General features: G+C 43.6%; 1 protein-coding gene across 4 annotated transcripts in view; it reads left to right on the top strand.

Annotated features, from left to right (window-relative positions):
• LOC309532153 (putative lysosomal acid lipase/cholesteryl ester hydrolase) overlaps positions 1–20,280 on the top strand; it is a 55,507-nt gene that overhangs the window by 20,662 nt on the left and 14,565 nt on the right. For 3 of the 4 annotated variants that reach the window (XM_082222168.1, XM_082222169.1, XM_082222167.1), the window contains exons 4-9: positions 176–285; positions 2,288–2,427; positions 4,772–4,918; positions 7,394–7,465; positions 15,799–15,870; positions 19,421–19,810. The exons of the other annotated variant lie outside the window; for it this stretch is intronic. In XM_082222168.1, the coding sequence (XP_082078294.1) occupies positions 176–285; positions 2,288–2,427; positions 4,772–4,918; positions 7,394–7,465; positions 15,799–15,870; positions 19,421–19,654 (775 nt within the window). In that variant the 3' untranslated portion in view covers positions 19,655–19,810. Of the gene's footprint in view, positions 1–175; positions 286–2,287; positions 2,428–4,771; positions 4,919–7,393; positions 7,466–15,798; positions 15,871–19,420; positions 19,811–20,280 lie in introns of those variants that run through there. 4 annotated transcript variants of the gene reach the window in all.

Below are 20,280 nucleotides of genomic sequence, written 5' to 3' on the forward strand. Positions count from 1 at the left end.
AATAGTGAGCAGTGCCAGTGGAAATTTCTAAGGAGGATGAGTTATTGCTTAATCATAATTACTATGTTTCATAATGTTTATAGAAGTAGTCAGGAGAACATTGGCTTTCACAATGTAGATCTCACTGCATATTCAAGTCTGTAAAACATAGTCTATTATTTCTTTTCCTTTGCAGTCAAGATGAAATGGCTAAATATGACCTTCCAGCTTTCATAAATTTTATCCTTAACAAAACCGGGCAGGAGAAATTATTTTATATTGGTCATTCCCAGGGCACCACAATGGGTAGGTTAGAAGGCTTCTTAAACACACATAGGCCATTCTAATAGCAACATGTTTATTTGTATGGTTGGTGTTGTATATTAATTTCAATACAGATCTTGTTTATGGTAGAGATTTCACTTGGAGACCATGGAGACCTATGGAGAAGCATTGTAAATAGCAATCTCTGTGTAGGTTTCCTACATTTTCCTACTTAGTAATGTTTCCCATAAAAGTAATGTTTCATAGCTGCTATGGATTGACAAAAAGTGGTGTGTGCAGTATAATAATCCCAGCTATGCCTAATAAAGGTTGTTGTTGTTGTTGTTGTTGTTATATTATTATTATTATTATTATTATTATTATTATTATTATTATTATTATCCCTACACACCTTGCTAACTGTGTATTTGTTTGCTTTGGGTTCCTTGAGCTGACAAACTGTTGTTCAATGTCATTGAAATCCTGGATTTCAAGCAAGGATCAACAGGTTTGTACTTGCAATTTAAATAAAAGTTTCCCAGTCTGGATATAACAAGAAGCTGTAGTCTAGTGACCCCTGGAAGTATTGCATTAAGGCCTACAAGAGAAGGGGATATAGTGTGGGCTCAATACTCTTGCCATAGTTTATTTTGGCCTGAAGTGTGTGACCATAATATCTGGTCACCTGGGGCTCTAGGTGGTAGCTTTTGCCACATGGCACAGCTGTGGTGGGTCCATGGAGGGTCCAGGATGGCCACCTGGTGCCACTCCCTGTGGCATTAACAACAACAACAACAACAAGATATTATTTATACCCCGCCCATCTGGCTCAGTTTCCCCAGCCGCTCTGGGCGGCTCCCAATCAAGTGTTAAAAACAGTACAGCGTTAAATATTAAAAACTTCCCTGAATAGGGCTGCCTTCAGATGTCTTTTAAAGATAGAATAGCTGCTTATTTCCTGCACATCTGAAGGGAGGGTGTTCCACAGGGTGAGCGCCACTACCGAGAAGGCCCTCTGTCTGGTTCCCTGTAACCTCACTTCTCGCAATGAGGGAACCGCCAGAAAGCCCTCGGCGCTGGATCTCAGTGTCTGGGCTGAACGATGGGGGTGGAGACACTCCTTCAGGTATACAGGACCGAGGCCGTTTAGGGCTTTAAAGGTCAGCACCAACACTTTGAATTGTGCTCGGAAACGTACTGGCAGCAACCAGGTGTGGGTGGGCAACATCCCAAGGCCTATCAGGGACAGGGGCTTGGAGGCTGTGCTCAGCCCACCCCTGGCCTATTTAAGGGGGCAGCTGCCTGCTTGACTGACCGTTGTGATTTCCCACCCACCCATTGGGCTACATTCTTAGTTTCAGGGGTACCCTGTTAGGGGGGTTTCTCTGTCTGGGAGTTCACAGGGGACGGATGGGCCAATACACTTCTCCCAAGTTGCGGAACCCAATCCATGTCAGGGGTGACTCCCCAGGCCAAAGTCTACCCGACCAGATAGCAGGTGGGCTGCCTTTATGCTGGATACATGCCCAGTGCTTTGGTCATACCTACTCTTTCCTGTAATCAATAACGTTGTGGTTTAATTCAACCCAGTACCAGCCTCAGTGTCCATTCTTTAGGCTGCCCCTGCACTTGTCATAGCCATCATGCATCTGCGATGGCAAATACTTCTTCACAAGCCTTACAATACGCAATACAGTGGTACCTCGGGTTACATACGCTTCAGGTTACAGATGCTTCAGGTTACAGATCCCCTAACCCAGAAATATTACCTCAGGTTAAGAACGTTGCTTCAGGATGAGAATAGAAATCGCGTGGCAGCAGCGGAAGGCAGCATTAGCTAAAGTGGTGCTTCAGGTTAAGAACAGTTTCAGGTTAAGAATGCACCTCCAGAACAAATTAAGTATGTAACCAGAGGTACCACTGTGTAAAAGCAATAATGTTGTGAGAAAAGTGGGCTAATCATTTGTTTTTGGATTTTGATCAAGACTGCATTGGTTGCCATATTCATTTCTCTTCTATTTCTATTTCCCATTCTGTTTCTTAGCATTCATTGCATTTTCAATCATGCCGCAGCTCGCCCAGAAGATAAAAATGGTCTTTGGATTGGCACCACAAGTCACCGTGAAAGATTTCCCCAACCCAGCATTGACGATGTTCCTTGGGTTATCTGAACACAAGCTCAAAGTATGCATTTTGGTCAAAATACTTCTTTAAACTACAGTGTGCAAATATCTTTGGCTGTAGCTAAGAACTTGGGAATATACCCATCATTTGACTTGAGGCCATTTGTCATTCTTTTAGACACCTAAGCTGTTCAATCTGGCCAATGCTGCAGAGTATTGCTTTAGCTACTCTATACCTAGGACTATTTTTGAGTAAAAAAAAAAAGGGAGGGTGTGCCTGTCTTTTTATCTTGCTGTGTCATGGGTGCCAGCACAAAATGTCTGACGTGGGCAGTAAAAAGAGGTGCCAGTGTGAGGACGATCCTCATACCTTTGTTTGTATCAAGTGCCCATATTAAAGGGTTTGGTACAGGTAACTCCCCATTATGTGTGTTCTATTTGCGCCCAACTGTGCGTACAAGCGGGGCCAGCAAATTAATCCTGCAAATGGGAAACACCCTGGAGAGTTCTCCTGGCTTTAGGAAGGGTCTCCTCACAAGCAGGAGGCCTCCCCACCTAACAGCTGAAATGTGGGGTGGCTCAGCAGCAGCCACTTCCCCACCCATTTTCCTACTTAGTAATGTTTCCCATACAAGTAATGTTTCAACTGTGAGCTGGAGGAATAGCAGAGCTTGCATCATTGACAGGGCGAGGAGGTCTTCCCTGCACTCAGCTGAACTGAGACAGGCGACTCCCCTTTTTATGTGATTTCACTAATGCAAACACACCTATTTCTACCCTTGGTAAAAGCAGACTGAATGCCCCTTTCAGATTGGTGGAAGAGCCATTCCTCACATTCTCAACCTGGGAATGAAGATGAGAGGCATGACACTAAATTCATTCTCCCTAACGTCACCATGCTGACTATAGAGAAGTAAAGCACTTTTGTTGAAATTAGTGAGGAATTATGCAATTTATAGCACAACTGTTTGGCAAAATGGCAAGTAGTTTAGCAAGCAGTGCCCTTTGAGGCTATGTTTGCATAACTACAAGTCGTTTGTATATTCAAGCTCCTACTGAAATGATGTTAATGTTATGGGGACCACTTCAGAAGGGTGCCAGTTGCTCACTGCACACATGTCAAAATACATTTGACCGCTGTCATCTTGTCTCTTAGCTACAATTACGATGTCTGTGTCTTGACTATAGAAGGGTTTTTTTCTGCCTCACTGTGCATGCAGTATTTGAATTATCAATTAATGAATTAATTAGATTTCTATACTACCATTCACGCCAACATCACAGGGTGGTTTACAATATTAAAAACACCAAAAGACATACCATAATAACAAGCAGGAACAACACACAGTTTAAAAGGCCATTGATTGTTTAATGGGTATTCTGGTGCCAACAAGCCAGCCCACAAAATGCTGCCCTTGTGAAGATTAATTGGACATTGTGTCAAGCAATGGTGGGTCTTGGTGGCTGTGTTATCCAACACCTGGACATCAAACCTGACAGAATGGACTTATTCAGGCCTGATGGCACACATCTGCCCCCTGCAGGAAATAAATGTTAGTTGAAGGATCTTTGATTGGTTGCAATTGTAGGTTGGTTTGGTGGCAAGTTGGCAATTTCACTGTCTGGGGTGATGGGTAAGGCCTGGGGGTGATGTGACATATCACCCCTAACCCAGACTAGTGCAATAACAGGGAACTAGAGGGGTCTAGTAGGAAGTCTCTGTCCAGAAGCTAAGGGGTGCAGCAGATGGGCCATAGAGCTTCCTTCAACAGCTTGGGAGGTTTATATGTGCAGACCTGCAGTTTGTGGATAACCCTTTAATCCTGGGCTTGACCCTGTCGTCACTGGCGGAGGAAGAGGAGTGTGGGGGAACTGCACTGCCCCCTGCAGTGTGATCCTGGTGGGGTGCCATCGCAGCTGCTCCCTGCCCGCGCTAGGCACCACGCCCCCACAGGCGTCATACCATGCTCCCAGGACACACATCATGCCCCTGCGGGCAGCACACCATGCACCCAGGATGCACGCCATGCCCCTGGGACGTGCGCCAACCCTGCCCCTGCCTGCTCTCTGCCCCCCGGTGCTGGAGCATGAACCTCCGCCACTGCCTGCCATGGCACAGCTCTCTGCCAGGGGGCTATGAGGGATATACACACAACACCTAAGCCAAATCCAACCTACATATGGAACCAACAAAGTTGTGGCCAGTTTCTAAAATCCCAGAACATTGTCTTGTCCAGTTTGTTCCCTTTTGGAGCTGAGGCCTTGCTTGGGGGGGGGGGAGTCACCATGAGTGGGCAATATTTTTTTGTGGTATTTTGTTGCTACTTGATATTATTAGACATATCTCTAGGAAAACAGGCTTGAATAACAACATGACCTATGTACTGATGTTTTTCTTTTGGCAGGGAATATTTGGAACTAAGCAGTTGTTACCTCAAAGCAAATTTATAAAATGGATGGCTACTCATGTGTGTAACCGTTTCTTAATTGAATATCTCTGTAGCTTTATTATCCACCTAGGAACTGGCTTTAATTTGAAAAATCTAAATATGGTAAGATTTCTGATTATTTACAGTGTGTGGAGGCATATAGAAGAACAAGTGAAGTTGTTGAAGAAAGCATATAGTATTCTGCTAGAACTGGAAATGAAAAATAAGGAGGTTAAATCAATCATGATTAAATGGGCACAAGATATAGGACAACCTAGCAGTTCGAAAGCACAAAGTGCAAGTAGATAAATAGGTACTGCTCCAGCGGGAAGGTAAACAGCATTTCTGTGTGCTTCCTCTGGTTCGCCAGAAGCTGCTTAGTCATGCTGGCCACATGACCAGGAAGCTGTCTGCGGACAAACACCGGCTCCCTCGGCCAATAAAGCGAGATGAGTGCTGCAACCCCAGAGTCGGTCACGACTGGACCTAATGGTCAGGGACCACTTTACCTTTTATACAAATTGAGGATTGGGAAAAACTGTGGAAGGTAGATTGGAAATTTACAGATTGTCCTTTTTTGAAAAACAAATAATGAAAATGATGTATAGATGGTATATTACACCAGTGAAAATGGTAGAAATGTATAAAACTGGGTTATGTGTATGTTGGAAATGTAAAGAAAAAGAAGGTACTTTGTATCATATGTGGTGGGAATGTAGAGAAGTTTAAATTTTTTGGGAGATGATATACAATGAATTGAAAAAAAAAGTTCAAAATAACATTTGCAAAAACCCCAGTAGCATTTTTGTTAGGGATTTTAGGACAAGACCTGCCAAGAAAAATAAATTTATGTATGCAACAACAGTGGCAAAAGTCTTGTTAGCACAAGGATGGAAGAATGAGGAAATCCCAAAAAAGAACAATGGCAAGAAAAACTGATGAGCTATGCGAAGTTGGCAAAGTTAACAAATAAACTGTGTGAGGAGGACAACCATGACTTTAAGGAGGAATGGGGACTATTTACAAACTATTTAAAAAGACAAGAAAAGGATTTGGACTCCTTGGCAGGTTTTGAATAAACATCCACAAATTTATTAGTAGAATATATGACACAACTTTACAACATGCAGAGAATAATATGTAAGAACAAATCAGAGAGGGGAGCTGAGGGAAGTCTCTGGAAGGTGGGAGAGGGAGGGAGGGGGAAAATGTAATTGGTTATATTTGATTTATAATTTGATTCGTTAAATTTGCTGAATAAAAATATTTTTTAAAAAAGAAAAAAATGCATTTACATTGTGGAACAGCTAAAAGTGAAATGCCAAATTTCCATTTTGATTGGTAACATAATATTGGGAATGGCAGCTAGTTTAGAGTGTTAAACTGATCTCCATAAAGAGGTGCATGTAATTGCAGGCCAGGTATCAGGCACCTCAGTCCCCAACCCCCTGGAGAATTAATGGACAACCGAGACTGCTTTGGATTGAAACAGGCCACAGTTTTATTGAATACAGATGAAGGGTTTGACTTGGGCATGGGGCAATCAAAATACTTCTGTCCTACCTGTTGGAAGTGACGCCGTAGGTCAATCTGTGCTAGGGTTCCTAATACAACAAATAGGGTGACGCCAACAGGGACCGTCGTCTGGGAGAGAGCTCTGGCCCCTGACTGGGCAGAAGGACATGGCACCTTCCCTTGGATCCCTTTAACTGAATACCCCAGGGTTTGGAGGAGCAGGCAGAGACTACAACCTCCCCTCCATCCAAGACTAAGATTACCCCAGTGACCAACCCAGTAATAAATAATAATAGTAGTAATAATAATAATAATAATAATAATAATAATAATAATAATAATATAGATTTATTACTTATACCCTGCCCATCTGGCCAGGCCTCCCCAACCACTCTGGGTGGCTTCCAACTGAATATGAAAAACACAATAAAACATCAAACGTTAAAAACTTCCCTTCTAAAACGTCTTCTAAAAGTCAGATAGTTGTTTCTTTTATTGACATCTGATGGGAGGTTGTTCCACAGGGTGGCACCACTGCCAAGAAAGCCTGGTTGTGATGATTGCCATGAGATAGGCAAAACCACTAGGCCAGAGCCAGTTTGTCTGGTGGACAAATTCCTACCTGGCCCAGAAAGTGGTGACCATCATAATCACAGCAAGGTCATTGAGCAGCAACTTGAACCAAGGGTGGGTGTGGACCCCGATGAAAAAACTCAGGTAAGGGCTCCAGGTGCAAGCTGTTTAGATGTCCTGAATATGGACCTGAGGGAAGCTTTCTTTATCTGTCAGCTCTGCCACCTGGCTTCGCCCACATCCAAGCCTGCACCCCCATTTGCCAATCCCGGGTGCAGGCTTGGCTATGGTCTCATCTGGACAGGATGCCAATGCTGCGCTCCCTCATCAGGGCCTTTGGAAGAGCCTTAGGTAGTGAGTGGACTTACTAACTAAACACTGATTCCTTCATAATATCCAGATGTTGAGCTCTGGTGTACTTGTTTTCTTCAAACAAACCAAATGTAAGTGAAGTTGGTTGTCGTACTTTGTGATGAATTCAGCTAACCACTTTGCTCTTCTTTCTTACAGAGTCGTAGTGATGTGTATCTATCACACTGGCCAGCTGGGATATCGGTTCAGAACTTGCTTCACTGGGCTCAGGTAGAACCTAAATCCTAAATTATGTTAAAAGAAGCTTAGTGTATTGATTGAAGCTTTGAATGGATGATTGTCAGGTCTTTTTTTAGCCGGAACTCACCAGAACTCAGTTCTGGAACCTCTCAGGTGGGTGCCATTGCCATTATAAGAGAACAAGTGATGAGTTCTGGCACCTCTTTTTCTATAAAAATAGCACTGCTGATTGTATTCGAAAGAACAGACTATTAGAAAGAAATCTAGAAATATAACAGAAGGAAGCATTCAACTATATAATTCAGCCTCTCTTTGTACATATTTAACAAATATATTTTGCTTTTATGCTAAAGGATTTAAAGCCAAGGGTGCTTTTGTGTTTTTAACTTCCCTGTTTAGGGAAGTTTTTAATGTTTGAAGTTTTATTCTGTTTAATATTCTGTTGAGAGCCACCCAGAGTGTCTGGAGAAACCCAGCCAGATGGGCAGGCTAGAAATAACAAAATTATTATTATTAGTAGTAGTATTAGTATTATTATTAGTATTTTACCAAACAGAAGTATTTCACCAGCAACAGATATAATCATTCCCCCAGTGGATTTTTTTTAATTGAAAATATATTTCCTCTGTATGTAGATGAACATATATTAATTTTCTGTGGTATTTTGTTGACATGTGTTTTAATAAAGAACCCAGGTGTTGTGAGTGCAACCGCAACCTCTGCCAACCTGCTTGGACTACAACTCCCATCAGCCAGGCCACGCTGGCTGGGGTTGATGAGAATTGTAGTCCAGAACATCTGGAGGATTCCAGGCTAGTGAAGGCTGTGTGTTGTAGCATAAGGCAGGCCAAGAAGGGCTATGATTTGGGAGTACGTGGTCTTGAATGTAGTCACTGGTAACATCTGCGTGGCCCTGTGAAAAGAACGGGGTTGGGGAATCCTTTTGACACCACAGGACAGTTTTTTATCAGGATTAGTTTCAGGCTCTGGACCTGGTGTCTTCCATGGCAACACTAGGGCTCTCCCAGTTTGTTTCGGGCCCCACACATCAAGCAGGCCACACGCTGGATTTGATCTTTGGCACAGGTATAGATGTGATCATGTCTCCTTTGATGAAGGTGCCATGGTCTGATCGCTACGCGCTGAAAGCCAGGATTGACTTCCCACCCCCAACCTGCTTAGGTGGCGAGCCGATTTGGGCCCGCCTGCAGAGGCTGATGGACCCCGATAGATTCCGCCAAGCCTTGCTCCCCCTGGCGACTCATTGACTGAGCTTGATGAGGGCTGGAATATCCGGCTCCTAGCGGCCATTGATGAGATCGCACCTAAGCGCCCTCTGCGACCCCACAGAATCCGGGCTCCCTGGTTTACCGAGGAGTTCCGGAAAATGAAGTGGGACCTCAGACAGCTAGAGCGAGTATGGCAGGGTGCCCACAACAGAGCTTCAAGAACATCTTATGGGGTTTTTATGAAAACCCACGAGATGGCATTGAAGGCCGCTAAGAAGTCTTACTTCTCGGCCACCATTGCACCCACTAGCTCTCGCCCGGCGCAATTATTTAGTATAATTAGGTCTTTAACGTCCCTGGAGGGACAACCAAATTTAAATAACAATTTGACATACAGCTGTGAGGCATTTGCAAGCTTTTTTGCAGAGAAGGTCCTGTTGCTCTGCCGTGACCTCCCTGCCAATTTGGATACAATAACAGAACTGAAGGCCCCTCGACTGTCCTCGGGTCTAGTATTGGACCACTTTGACCGGATATCCCCAGCCGATGTGGACAGACTCCTCTGAGCTGGAAAGCCCATCACCTATCCTCTTGACCCATGCCCGTCCTGGCTGATTAGAGCGTGTGCAGATGAGGTGCGGGCCCCCCTAGGGGATATCATCAATTTGTCCCTTGGCACCGGGACATTCCCAGGGGAATTAAAGGAGGCAGTGGTGCGCCCGCTCTTAAAGAAAACATCGTTAGATCCTTTAGATCTATCCAATTACTGCCCGGTTTCGAATCTTCCGCTGGGGGGGGGAATTGTCATCGCGCCACTCCTTGGTGTGTGGAGTGCCTCAGGGTGCGATACTCTTCCCGATGCTTTTAAACATGTTTATGTGCCCCCTCACCCAGCTTGTCCGGAGTTTTGGGTTGGGCTGCCATCAGTATGCTGATGACACCCAACTCTATCTGTTGATGGATGGCCATCCTGACTCAGCCCCAGACACACTGATCAGATGTTTGGAAGCTGTGGCTGGATGGTTACGTGGGAACCGGTTGAAGTTAAATCCTTCGAAGACAGAGGTCTTTTGGGTGGTTTGGGACGATATGGGATTGGGGGGGGCAACTCCCATCTCTTGCGGGGGCGCAATTAGTGCCAGCACCGTCTGTTAAGAGTTTGGGTGTAATCTTTGACATCTCTTTCCATGGAGGTGCAGATTGCAGCTATAACAAAGGTGGCATTTTTTCATCTCCGCCAAGCAAAGCAGTTGGCTCCTTCTCTTGCCCTGACCATGCCACTGTGATCCACGTGATGGTCACCTCGAGACTGGATTATTGTAACTCGCTCTACGTGGGGCTGCCCTTGAGACTAACCCAGAAACTCCAGCGGGTGCAGAATGCTGTGGCGAGACTCCTTACGGGGTCCTCGCTGTGGGATCATATTCACCCAGTGCTATACCAGCTGCACTGGCTCCCGTGGAGTACAGGATCAGGTTTAAGGTGCTGGTTTTAACCTTTAAAGCCCTACACGGCCTAGGACCTTTGTACCTATGGGACCACCTCCTGTTATGTCCCACAGAGGACCTTACGGTCTTCAAACAAAAACATCCTGAAGGTCCCAGGCCACAGAGAGGCTAGGCTGGCCTCAACCAGGGCAAGGGCTTTTTAGGTTGTGGCTCCGATCTGGTGGAATGCTCTGTCACAAGAGACTAGGGCCCTGCGGGACTTGACATCTTTCCACAGGGCCCGCAAGACAGAGCTGTTCCACCAGGCCTTTGGCCAAGGCACAGCCTGACCCCATCAAATTGATTTGAACTGATTTTATAATAAATTGATTTTAGAATGCTGTATTATTTTACTGTTGTTAGCCTGAGCCCAGCTTCAGCTGTGAAGGGCAGGATATAAATAAAATATTATTATTATTATCATAGGTCACATTTAACAGCAGGGTGGGACCGCCTACCTGTCAATTACCTGATGTAACAATGGAGGATTTCAAAGCATGTTGCAAGTCCCTCCCTTTAGTGTTAGTTGGGGATTCTGATGCAAACCTCTTGCTGATTTGTTTTCCCAAGTATTTCAATGAAAACGCCTCTCTGAGCTGCAATCTCAGCTGGTTAGTAGTTGGGAGTCTTTGGAGAAAGTGTGTGGGCCAACCTGGGTCCCCTGGCAGAATAAGGTTGTCTTGTGGAGTGAAAGTTCCTGATCTCTGCAATATATTTCAGTTCTGCACAAGGGGTTACCCGAGCTACTTCTCCATGTAATCTAGCTGCCGGGAGCAGAAAGGAAAATTCAGATTACATGACAAAAGAAATTTGCAACCCATAAGTTAAATGGGAATTACTTCCAAGTAAGTGTAAATTAGGGGACGCGGGTGGCGCTGTGGGTAAAACCTCAGCGCCTAGGACTTGCTGATCACATGGTCGGCGGTTCGAATCCCCGCGGCGGGGTGCGCTCTCGTCGTTCGGTCCCAGCGCCTGCCAACCTAGCAGTTCAAAAGCACCTCCAGGTGCAAGTAGATAAATAGGGACCGCTTACCAGCGGGAAGGTAAACGGTGTTCCATGTGCTGCGCTGGCTCGCCAGATGCAGTTTGTCACGTGACCCGGAAGTGTCTGTGGACAGCACTGGCTCCCGGCCTATAGAGTGAGATGAGCGCACAACCCTAGAGTCTGGCAAGACTGGCCCGTACGGGCAGGGGTTACCTTTACCATTACCTAAGTGTAAATTAGACGACTCCTAAGTGGCAGTACATCTCTCCATCATTCTCACTATAGCAAGTCAGTTAAGAATGAATAGTCTAGAAAAACTTCAAAAGCTGAAATGACACCAGTGGCTTTTCAATGGCTTTGCAAATCTTTCTTTGGATGTTTACAACATTGTTCTGCTCCCTAAAGGGAGGAGGTTAAACATTATTGCATAGCCTGAGTTACAGCATGACTATTGATTCATTCACTAATCCCTGTTTATGCCCCAGGCCATGATCTATTTACATGGCTACTATTATAAGCGCTTATGCACCAACACTGGATGCTGATGCAGACAAAGAAAAAAATTAGGCTCAGCTGGATACTGTCCTGTCAGAGAATGAATACAACTTAAAAACAAGATTAAAATACAACATTATATTATCAAAACATTAAAATATTAAAATGCAGCCTCATCACAGGAGGAGAAAGGAAAAAGAAAAAAAAAGAGGGGGAGGGAATCAAATTGGTTCCAAGCCAAAGGCCAGGTAGAACAACTCTGTTTTACAGGCCCCGTGGAAAGAAATCAGATCCTGCAGGGCCCTGGTCTTATGAGGCAGAGTCTTCCACCAGGCCGGAGCCAGTGTTGAAAAGGCCCTGGCTCTAGTTGAAGCTAATCTAACTTCCTTAGGGCCCAGGACCACTAGGGTGTTGCTATTTATGGACCTTGAGGCTCTCCGTGGGGCATATCGGAAAAGACGGTCCCGTAGATACGAGGCAAAAGCTCACCTCCCAGCCTAGAGGAATCTACAGATAGCCTTTCAGAGATTGCAGGTCAGCCTTTGAGTATTCCCGATGGTTTTCGGCCTTCTAGGGGGACAGTGGACATAATTTTCGCCACTTGACAGCTTGAAGAAAAATGCAGAGAGCAAAACCAACCCCTGTATATGGCGTTTATTGACCTGACTCAGGTTTTCAACACTGTAAATCATAATACTCTGAACTGTCCTTCTGAAAATTGGCTGTCCAGATAAATTTGTGAACATCATTCAACTCCTCCATGATAATATAACAGCAACAATTGCAGATAACAATGGCTCTCAAAGTGAACCATTAACAGTGGGATCAGGTGTTAAACAAGGTTGTGTTATTGTCCCAACTCTATTCATTATTTTCATTGCCATGATTCTACACTTTGTCAAAGGGAAACTCCCCACTGGAGTAGAAATCATCTGTTGAACAGATGGAAAGCTCTTTAATGAGCAGGCTGAAAGCAAAGTCATAGAGCTTCAGTATGCTAATGACAACGTAGTGTGCGCACGCTCAGAGGATGACCTCCAAACCATCCTAAATATCTTCGCAGAAGGTTATGAAAAACTTGGCCTATCACTGAACATCCAAAAAACCAAAGTGCTGCACCAAGTACAAAATAACCCCTCTGTAGCACCACAGATCCAACTCAATGGTGCAATGTTGGAAAATGTTGATCACTTTTCCTACCTCGGCAGTTATCTTTCCACAAGGGCTGACACTGATGCTGAAATCCAGCATCGCCTGAGCTCTGCGAGTGCGACTTTCTCCAAATTGAAGCGCAGTGTTTTTGAAGACTGGGACATTCGCAGAGAAACTAAAATGCTTATTTACAAAGGTTTTGTAGTACCAACCTTACTGTATGTATGTGAAACATGGACTACTTATAAATGGCATCTCCAACTCTTCAAAAGATTCCATCAACGGTGTCTCCAAAAAATTTTACACATCACTTGGGAATACAGGAAAATTAATACCAGTGTACTGGAAGAAGCAAAGATCACCAGTGTTGAAGCAATGATTCTTCAACATCAACTTTGTTGGACTGGTCATGTTGTGCAGATGCTTGATTATCATCTTCCAAAGTAACTACTCTATTCCAAACTTAAAAATGGAAAGCATAATGCAGGTGGTCAACAAAAGAGGTTTAAAGACTGTCTCAAGGCAAATTTTTAAAAATGTATAAGCACCAACAATTGGGAAACACTTGCCTGTGAGCGTTCCAAGTGGAGAATAGCCTTTACCAAAGGTGTCATTGGCTTTGAAGACACTCGAACTCAGGATGCAAGGGAGAAACAGGCTAAGAGGAAGGCACGCTTGGCAAATCCACACTGTGATCAACTCCCATCCGGAAACCAATGCCCCCACTGCGGAAGGACATGTGGATCCAGAATTGGCCTCCACAGTCACTTACGGAGTCATTATTAAAACCATTTTCATGATGACTTCCGGGGTGGCGCCACCGGCAATGGCGGGGACTCCCTCTGAACTGGAGGGACTAGCTCTGCATGAAACGGGTCTTTTCCGCTGCGGCGTAGCGGGGACCCTTCTGGAAATCACAGGCGGATGAAGCCTGTGACCGTGGGACTTGGCGGGCATCCTTAGCGCCCCCCCAACCCACAAAGGAACCCATAAACGGGCTCCGAAGTGAAGAGGGGGAAGTGGCGCGGTGCTGTGAGTTAATTGCTTTTTCTGTCGAGCGAAGCTGCATAGCCGTTGCCGGAGAGCGCTGCCTTTTTCCTGGGACAATTTGGCATCTAAAATAATCAACCGTGAGTACTGGAAAATTAAATATTTGGACTTCAAATAAGAACTGGTGAAATAAAAAGGAATTTGGACTTTAAAATTAACCCTAATTTGGTACTGAAACGTGAAGGTTTAAACAGGAAGTCACCCTTCTGTTTCCTTGTAGTCAAAACAAAGCAAAGACAACGCAAACTAGAGCCTTAAAAATCACTTTTAAAGGATCGACTTTCATCATTTAAAATCGCTGAACCCCCCTTCGGTAGCAGGAGAAGAAGGGGGACTTTTTCCCGAGCCGTTTAAACCTGCAGAAGTGAAGCTAAAGCAAAGTAATTTTCCACCATCCTGACCCTGGAGCGGGGTGTCAGATTTGATGTTTGAAGCTCATTGTCCAGAAATAAATGCTTTGACAGATAGTTAAAAGAAGAGAAACATTGTGACTCCATTGTTTCCTTTCGTCTTTTAAAAGAACAAATATGGACAAAATATCTTAAAAAAGAAACTTTGTTGCTATTGTTTTCAAGGAAAAGAACAACCAGAAGTTTTTCCCCCTAGAGGGGAACTGTGAAATTGTAACTAAATCCTGGGAACTTGCAGCTGTTACTGATTACAACTGTGGGAAAGGATTTGTGACCTTGTAGGACAATGCCTTCAGAAGCAGTGTTGGGTGCTTTCTGTAAAATAAATGCCCTATTGGATCAGTTAAGTCAGAAGACGGATTTTATGACTAATGCGGCCAGAACCTTTGAACAGGTAGTGGGAAACTATATGGAGCCCACCCAGGAACCAAAACAGGAGCGTGCCATGACAGAACAACTGAAAGAAGAGGACCTTGCTGAATCTTGGGCGCCAGGGATGGAGGGACTTTTGGCCCAGCAGGAAAATGAGCCTTTGGATTTGACAAATGAACTTGGAAAAAACCAGATTTTTTTCTTTCTGTTTTTGTCTTTTTTCTCTGTAATTTTGTCTTTTTTTCTTTGTAATTTTAAAAATTCTTTTTTCAATAAATATCATTATAAAAAAACACACAACCATTTTCATGGAAGACAATCTTACTCGGCTATGAGTGATCGCCAGAGAAGAAGAAGATCACGCCCAGATCCAGGCAGTCTTGAAAGAAGTGGATTTTCTAGATCCACTTCAGTTGAGGTTTAGGCCTAGTTTTGACAGAGAAGCTGCTTTGGTTGCCTGATATGATGACTTCTGTTGAATCTAGACAGGGGAAATGTGTTCCTATTAATTCTCATTAGACATCTCAGTGAAAAACTGCAGAAGCTGAAATGATACCAGTGGCTTTTCAATGGCTTTGCATGCCTTTCTTTGGGTGGTTCAGAAAGTTGAGGATACAGAATTCAGCAGCCTGTTTGCACAGAGAGGCAAGTTTGAGCAGAAAACATCAATCCTGGCACAATTGCACTGGTGGCCAATCAGTTTCTGGGCCTAATTTAAAGTACTGGTTTTGACCTCTAAGGCCTTAAGTGGCTCAGTGCTGCTGTACCCAAGGATTGCTTCTCTCCATATGAGCTAACCCAGATGGCACAGTCATCATCTGAGGCCCTTCTACATGTGCCCTCTTCCACAAGAGGTCTGGAAGATGGAAACACGAGAATGAGCCTTTTCTGTGGCAAATCCCCAATTGTGGAATGCTCTCCCCAGGGTGGCACATCTGATGGCTTTATTAGGTATCTTTAGACACCAGACAAAAACTTTCCTCTTCTTCCAGGCTTTTGGCTAATTACACCTCTTTTAAACTGGGTGGGGAAGGAGGGGAATTGTTGCTTTTTTATGTTATGTATATTGTAAACTGAACTGTGATCCTTGGATGTAGGGCAGTATAGAAATATAATTAATGAATAAATATAACGATAATTTCCCCATTTTATTTTTCAAAATATGGTACATCTCTTTTTGAAGAGTTTGAAGAGTGGGAAGTTCAAAGCCTTTGACTGGGGTAGCAAGGAAGAAAACATGGCTCACTACAATCAGGTCAGAATTTCCCACTAATTGCATGCATATCTCTCTCTCTCTCTCTCTCTCTCTCTCTCTCTCTCTCTCTCTCTCTCTGTGTGTGTGTTTATATGAGGGTAGATACTGGTACAGGGCAAGCAGCCTGAGAAGGAGTTCAATGCCAGCTGTGGTTGGCTGAACTGCTTCAAAGGTTGCTTCAATTTGAAGAACATCCCCAGCACTGGTGAAGCTGCATTTGCAGACATGGAGGCTGCTGAAGAGGCTGTTGCAGCAGAAGTATATTCAAGAGCAGGTTTTCAACACAGACTAGATGGGCCTGTTCTGGAAGAAGATGCCTGAGCAGACCTACATTGCCAAAGCAGAGCAGTTAGCCCTTTGATTTAAAGCTGTGAAGGATTAACACGATGGGTACTGATCTGCTTTCTCCAAGAAGCTGCTCAAACATCTGATTGGTGTTCTGTACTCTAAACAGAAGATTATAAAGGAGGAACTCTCTGCACTGGACAACTCTGTCAGGAATCACCCAGCTTGGCAAGAGTTCCACAATGAAAAAAACAAACCATTTACCACTCTCAACTAGAATTACTGAAAAAACAGAAAAACAAAAAACTCTCTAACCTTCCCAACCTACAGGCTACTAATCAAAATAACAAGATCAACAATATTGTCAATCTCTCTCAGCAAACACTCAGCCCAGCTGAGGAATCAGCCCTTTCACATGGACTATCATTCTGCCCTGCCAAATCCCCACACATTATTCAGTTCTGCAGAGACTTGGAAGCATTTTTCTGCTGTTTACGCCTGAAGGAGTACTTTCAACACACACAAGGACAAGACAAAGTAGAACAAACAACATCTCCACAACACAACATCTCTCAGCCTACTGGGGAACAACCACCACCCTCCCAACACATTAATGAACAGAACATTGACCACCAGCTACCACCGAATAAATGCTACACAAAAAGGGACTCCACATGGACCCCCCCTGATGAATGCAATACCACACTAGATCTGTACATCAATTTCTTCTGCCACAGAATCCAAACGGATGTGACCAGAAAACACCATTGCTTACAACAAAATCTTAACCATGCTGAAAAGAGCCATAGATAATCTCAGGAACAACCCAGACATTATGATTAAAGAGGCGGAGAAGGGTGGAGCTGTCGTCACCATGAACAAAACTGATTATATCCAGGAGGCTCACAGACAACTTTCCAGTACTGCCTTTTACATAAAATTGGACTCAGACCCCACACAGGAATACAAAAAAGAACTGAACAAGATTGTTAAGGAGTTACCCCCACACATCCAAGAACAGATCCTTACTAACACACCAGTAGAACCTCGACCAGGAACTTTCTATCTTCTACCTCAAATACACAAACCAGGATATCCAGGACACCCCATCATCTAAGGTATTAGCACTATTACAGTGGGTGTTTCCGGTTATATGGACTCTGTTCTGAAACTGTATGCCATCAGTGCTCCCAGCTATGCACATGACACCACAGATTTTCTGAGGAAAATACAATTTTTGAATAATCTTCCTAACAATACTATACTAGCCACTATGGATGTGGAATCTCTGTATACCAACATCCCACACAATGATGGTTTGCAAGCCATAAGGAACACCATTTCAGATAAAATCACAGTGGACTTTGCTACCAAACTCTGCCATTTTGTCCTTACCCACAACCACTTCAAATTTGGTGATGACCTATTCCTCCAGATCAGTGGCACAGCAATGGGAACCCGCATGGCCCCACAGTATGTCAACATCTTCATGGAAGATTTGGAACGTTTCCTAACCTCCTACCCACTCAAACCTCTTGTACCTGCAGTACATTGATGATATTTTTATTATCTGGACACACGGTCAACAGACCCTCGACACCTTCCACCAGACATTCAATGGCTTTCACCGCACCATCAACATAACTATGAACCAATCTATGCAATAAATACATTTTTGGACACTACTATAAAAATACAGGATTGGTGTATAGACACCACTTTATACTATAAATCAACTGACCAACAAACATATCTACATGCTTCTAGCTACCATCCCAAACATACCAAACAATCCATTGTATATAGCCAGGCCCTACATCACAGCCACATCTGCTCTAACTCTACAAACAGAGATTCTCACCCAAGAGATCTACAGCAAACCTTTTTAGAACTAGAATATCTGCCTGATGAAGTTAAATAACAGATCAACAGAGGCAGACTGATACCCATAGAAAACTTGATGCAAGACAGACTCAAAAAAGAAAATAACAGAACACTACTAGTAATCACATACAGCTCCCAAGTTAAAACAGTTCAACGCATCCTCAGAGCTCTACAACCTCTCCTAGATAATGATAGTTCTCTTTCTCAAGCTCTGGGAAGAAGACCTTTCATTGCTTACAGACAGCCACCCAATCTTAAACAACTTCTCATCCATAATACAGCAACAAGACTTAACATGGACACTGGTACCAGAGCCTGCAATAAACCCAGATGCCTACCTTGCTGCCACATACACCCGGACAACACCATTACTGGCCCCAACAACATCAAACATGCCATCTCAGGACTATGTAATTGCTCATCTTCTAACATTGTGTATGCTATCAAATGCCAACAGTGCCCTTCAGCTCTCTATGTTGGACAAACAGACCAAACCCTACACCAAAGGATAAATGGACATAAATCTGACATCAGGAATCACAAGGCAGAGAAACCAATAGGAGAACACTTCAATCTCCCAGGACATTCTATACAAGATCTCAAAGTAGCTGTCATATTACAAAAGAATTTCAGAAATAGACTGGAAAGAGAAGTTGCTGAATTATAACTTACTACCAAACTTAAAACCATGGAAAGACCTGGTCTGAATAGAGACATTGGATTCTTATCTCATTATACACGATAAAGCTATTTTTGGCCATCTCATCCCTTGCTTTTTCCTGTAAGACTAATTGCAGTCATTAACAGTCATCAACTGGTTTACCACACCTATCAGCTAATCACCCATCTCCACCATCCTTCTGAGTAATACCCCTCCCCACCTTCTCACTATATATAAGAGTCTGGTGACTTCTGTTTCAGTGTATCTGAGGAAGTGTGCATGCACATGAAAGTTCATACCAATAACTAACTTAGTTGGTCTCTAAGGTCCTACTGGAAGGAATTTTTTTTATTTTGCATCATTTTGCATTGAGCAGGCAGTGGATGCTATCAAGCCGGAAACTGTAAATGGATGCTGGTGCAACCTGTGGAAGGAATGTGTTCACAATTTCAAGTGATTTCAAGGAATTGTCCAAAGCCGGTTGGAGACTATGTATATTAACCAGGAAAGTGCACAATTTCCTCTTCATGGATGATGTGCACATTCTATATGATGCCTTGCAAATCTGCACAATGTCCAGTTGTTATTCACATTAACAGCTCAACTTATATTCCCCATAACGTGTGTGTGTGTGTGTGTGTGTTTGCTTTGATCATGAAGCTTCTGCAAAGTCCTAACTTACAAACTATTTTAAACCTGTTATTTCCCCCTCTCTTTTAGGAAACAGCACCTTCCTATGATATTAAAAAAATGACTGCTCCAACAGCTCTCTGGAATGGTGGGAATGACTGGGTTTCAACCCCAAAGAATATTGCCCGGTGGTTGCCTCAGGTCTCAAACTTAGTTTACCACAAGATGATTCCTGACTGGCAACACACAGATTTCTTCTTGGGCCTTGATGCTCCACAGCACTTGTATGAAGAGATAATTGAGTTTATGCATAATTATGAGTGAGTTTGGGATCCTAAAATAGTCCTCCAAGAAACCATCACCATTAGTCTATGATGATAATGACAACAACAACTATAACTACTACAATTTTTTTAAAAATTCACCTTGGGAAAAATTCCCTATGTTTGTTCACACAAAATAATCCCTTTGGAAATAACATTTTTGAACTGATTATCATTATTTAAATCCATGCATTTTTAATAGAGGTGCTGAGACAGAACTCAAGTGATTTCTAAAAACAGTAGTCATGAAGAAAGGAACTCTGATCTTCCCAAACTTTGTTTTGCAGTGTGGGGTGGAGACAAGTTCTTTGCTAACATCTGTGGAATTGGCAATATGAAAACATGCTTTGGGTGGTATTGAACTAAGTTTTATGCAGAGTAGATCTGTTGAAATTAATGAACATGACTAAGAATTAGGAAGACATTCAGATGTTCCAAAACAGTAAATGAAAGCAACTTGGTATGTCACACTTACTGGAAGACTGGCACCTTGAGACCAAGCACAATTGGAAGTGACTTTCAATACCTGCACTGATGTCAGCCCCTAGTTGCTGGAATGCTGATTCTCAGGATGTATTAGACTACTGTCCTTGGTGGACCTTAGCTCAGTAGTAGAGCACTTGCTTC

This window comes from Podarcis vaucheri (genome assembly GCF_965113315.1).
Source record: "Podarcis vaucheri genome assembly, chromosome: 5".
Lineage (NCBI taxonomy): Eukaryota > Metazoa > Chordata > Lepidosauria > Squamata > Lacertidae > Podarcis > Podarcis vaucheri.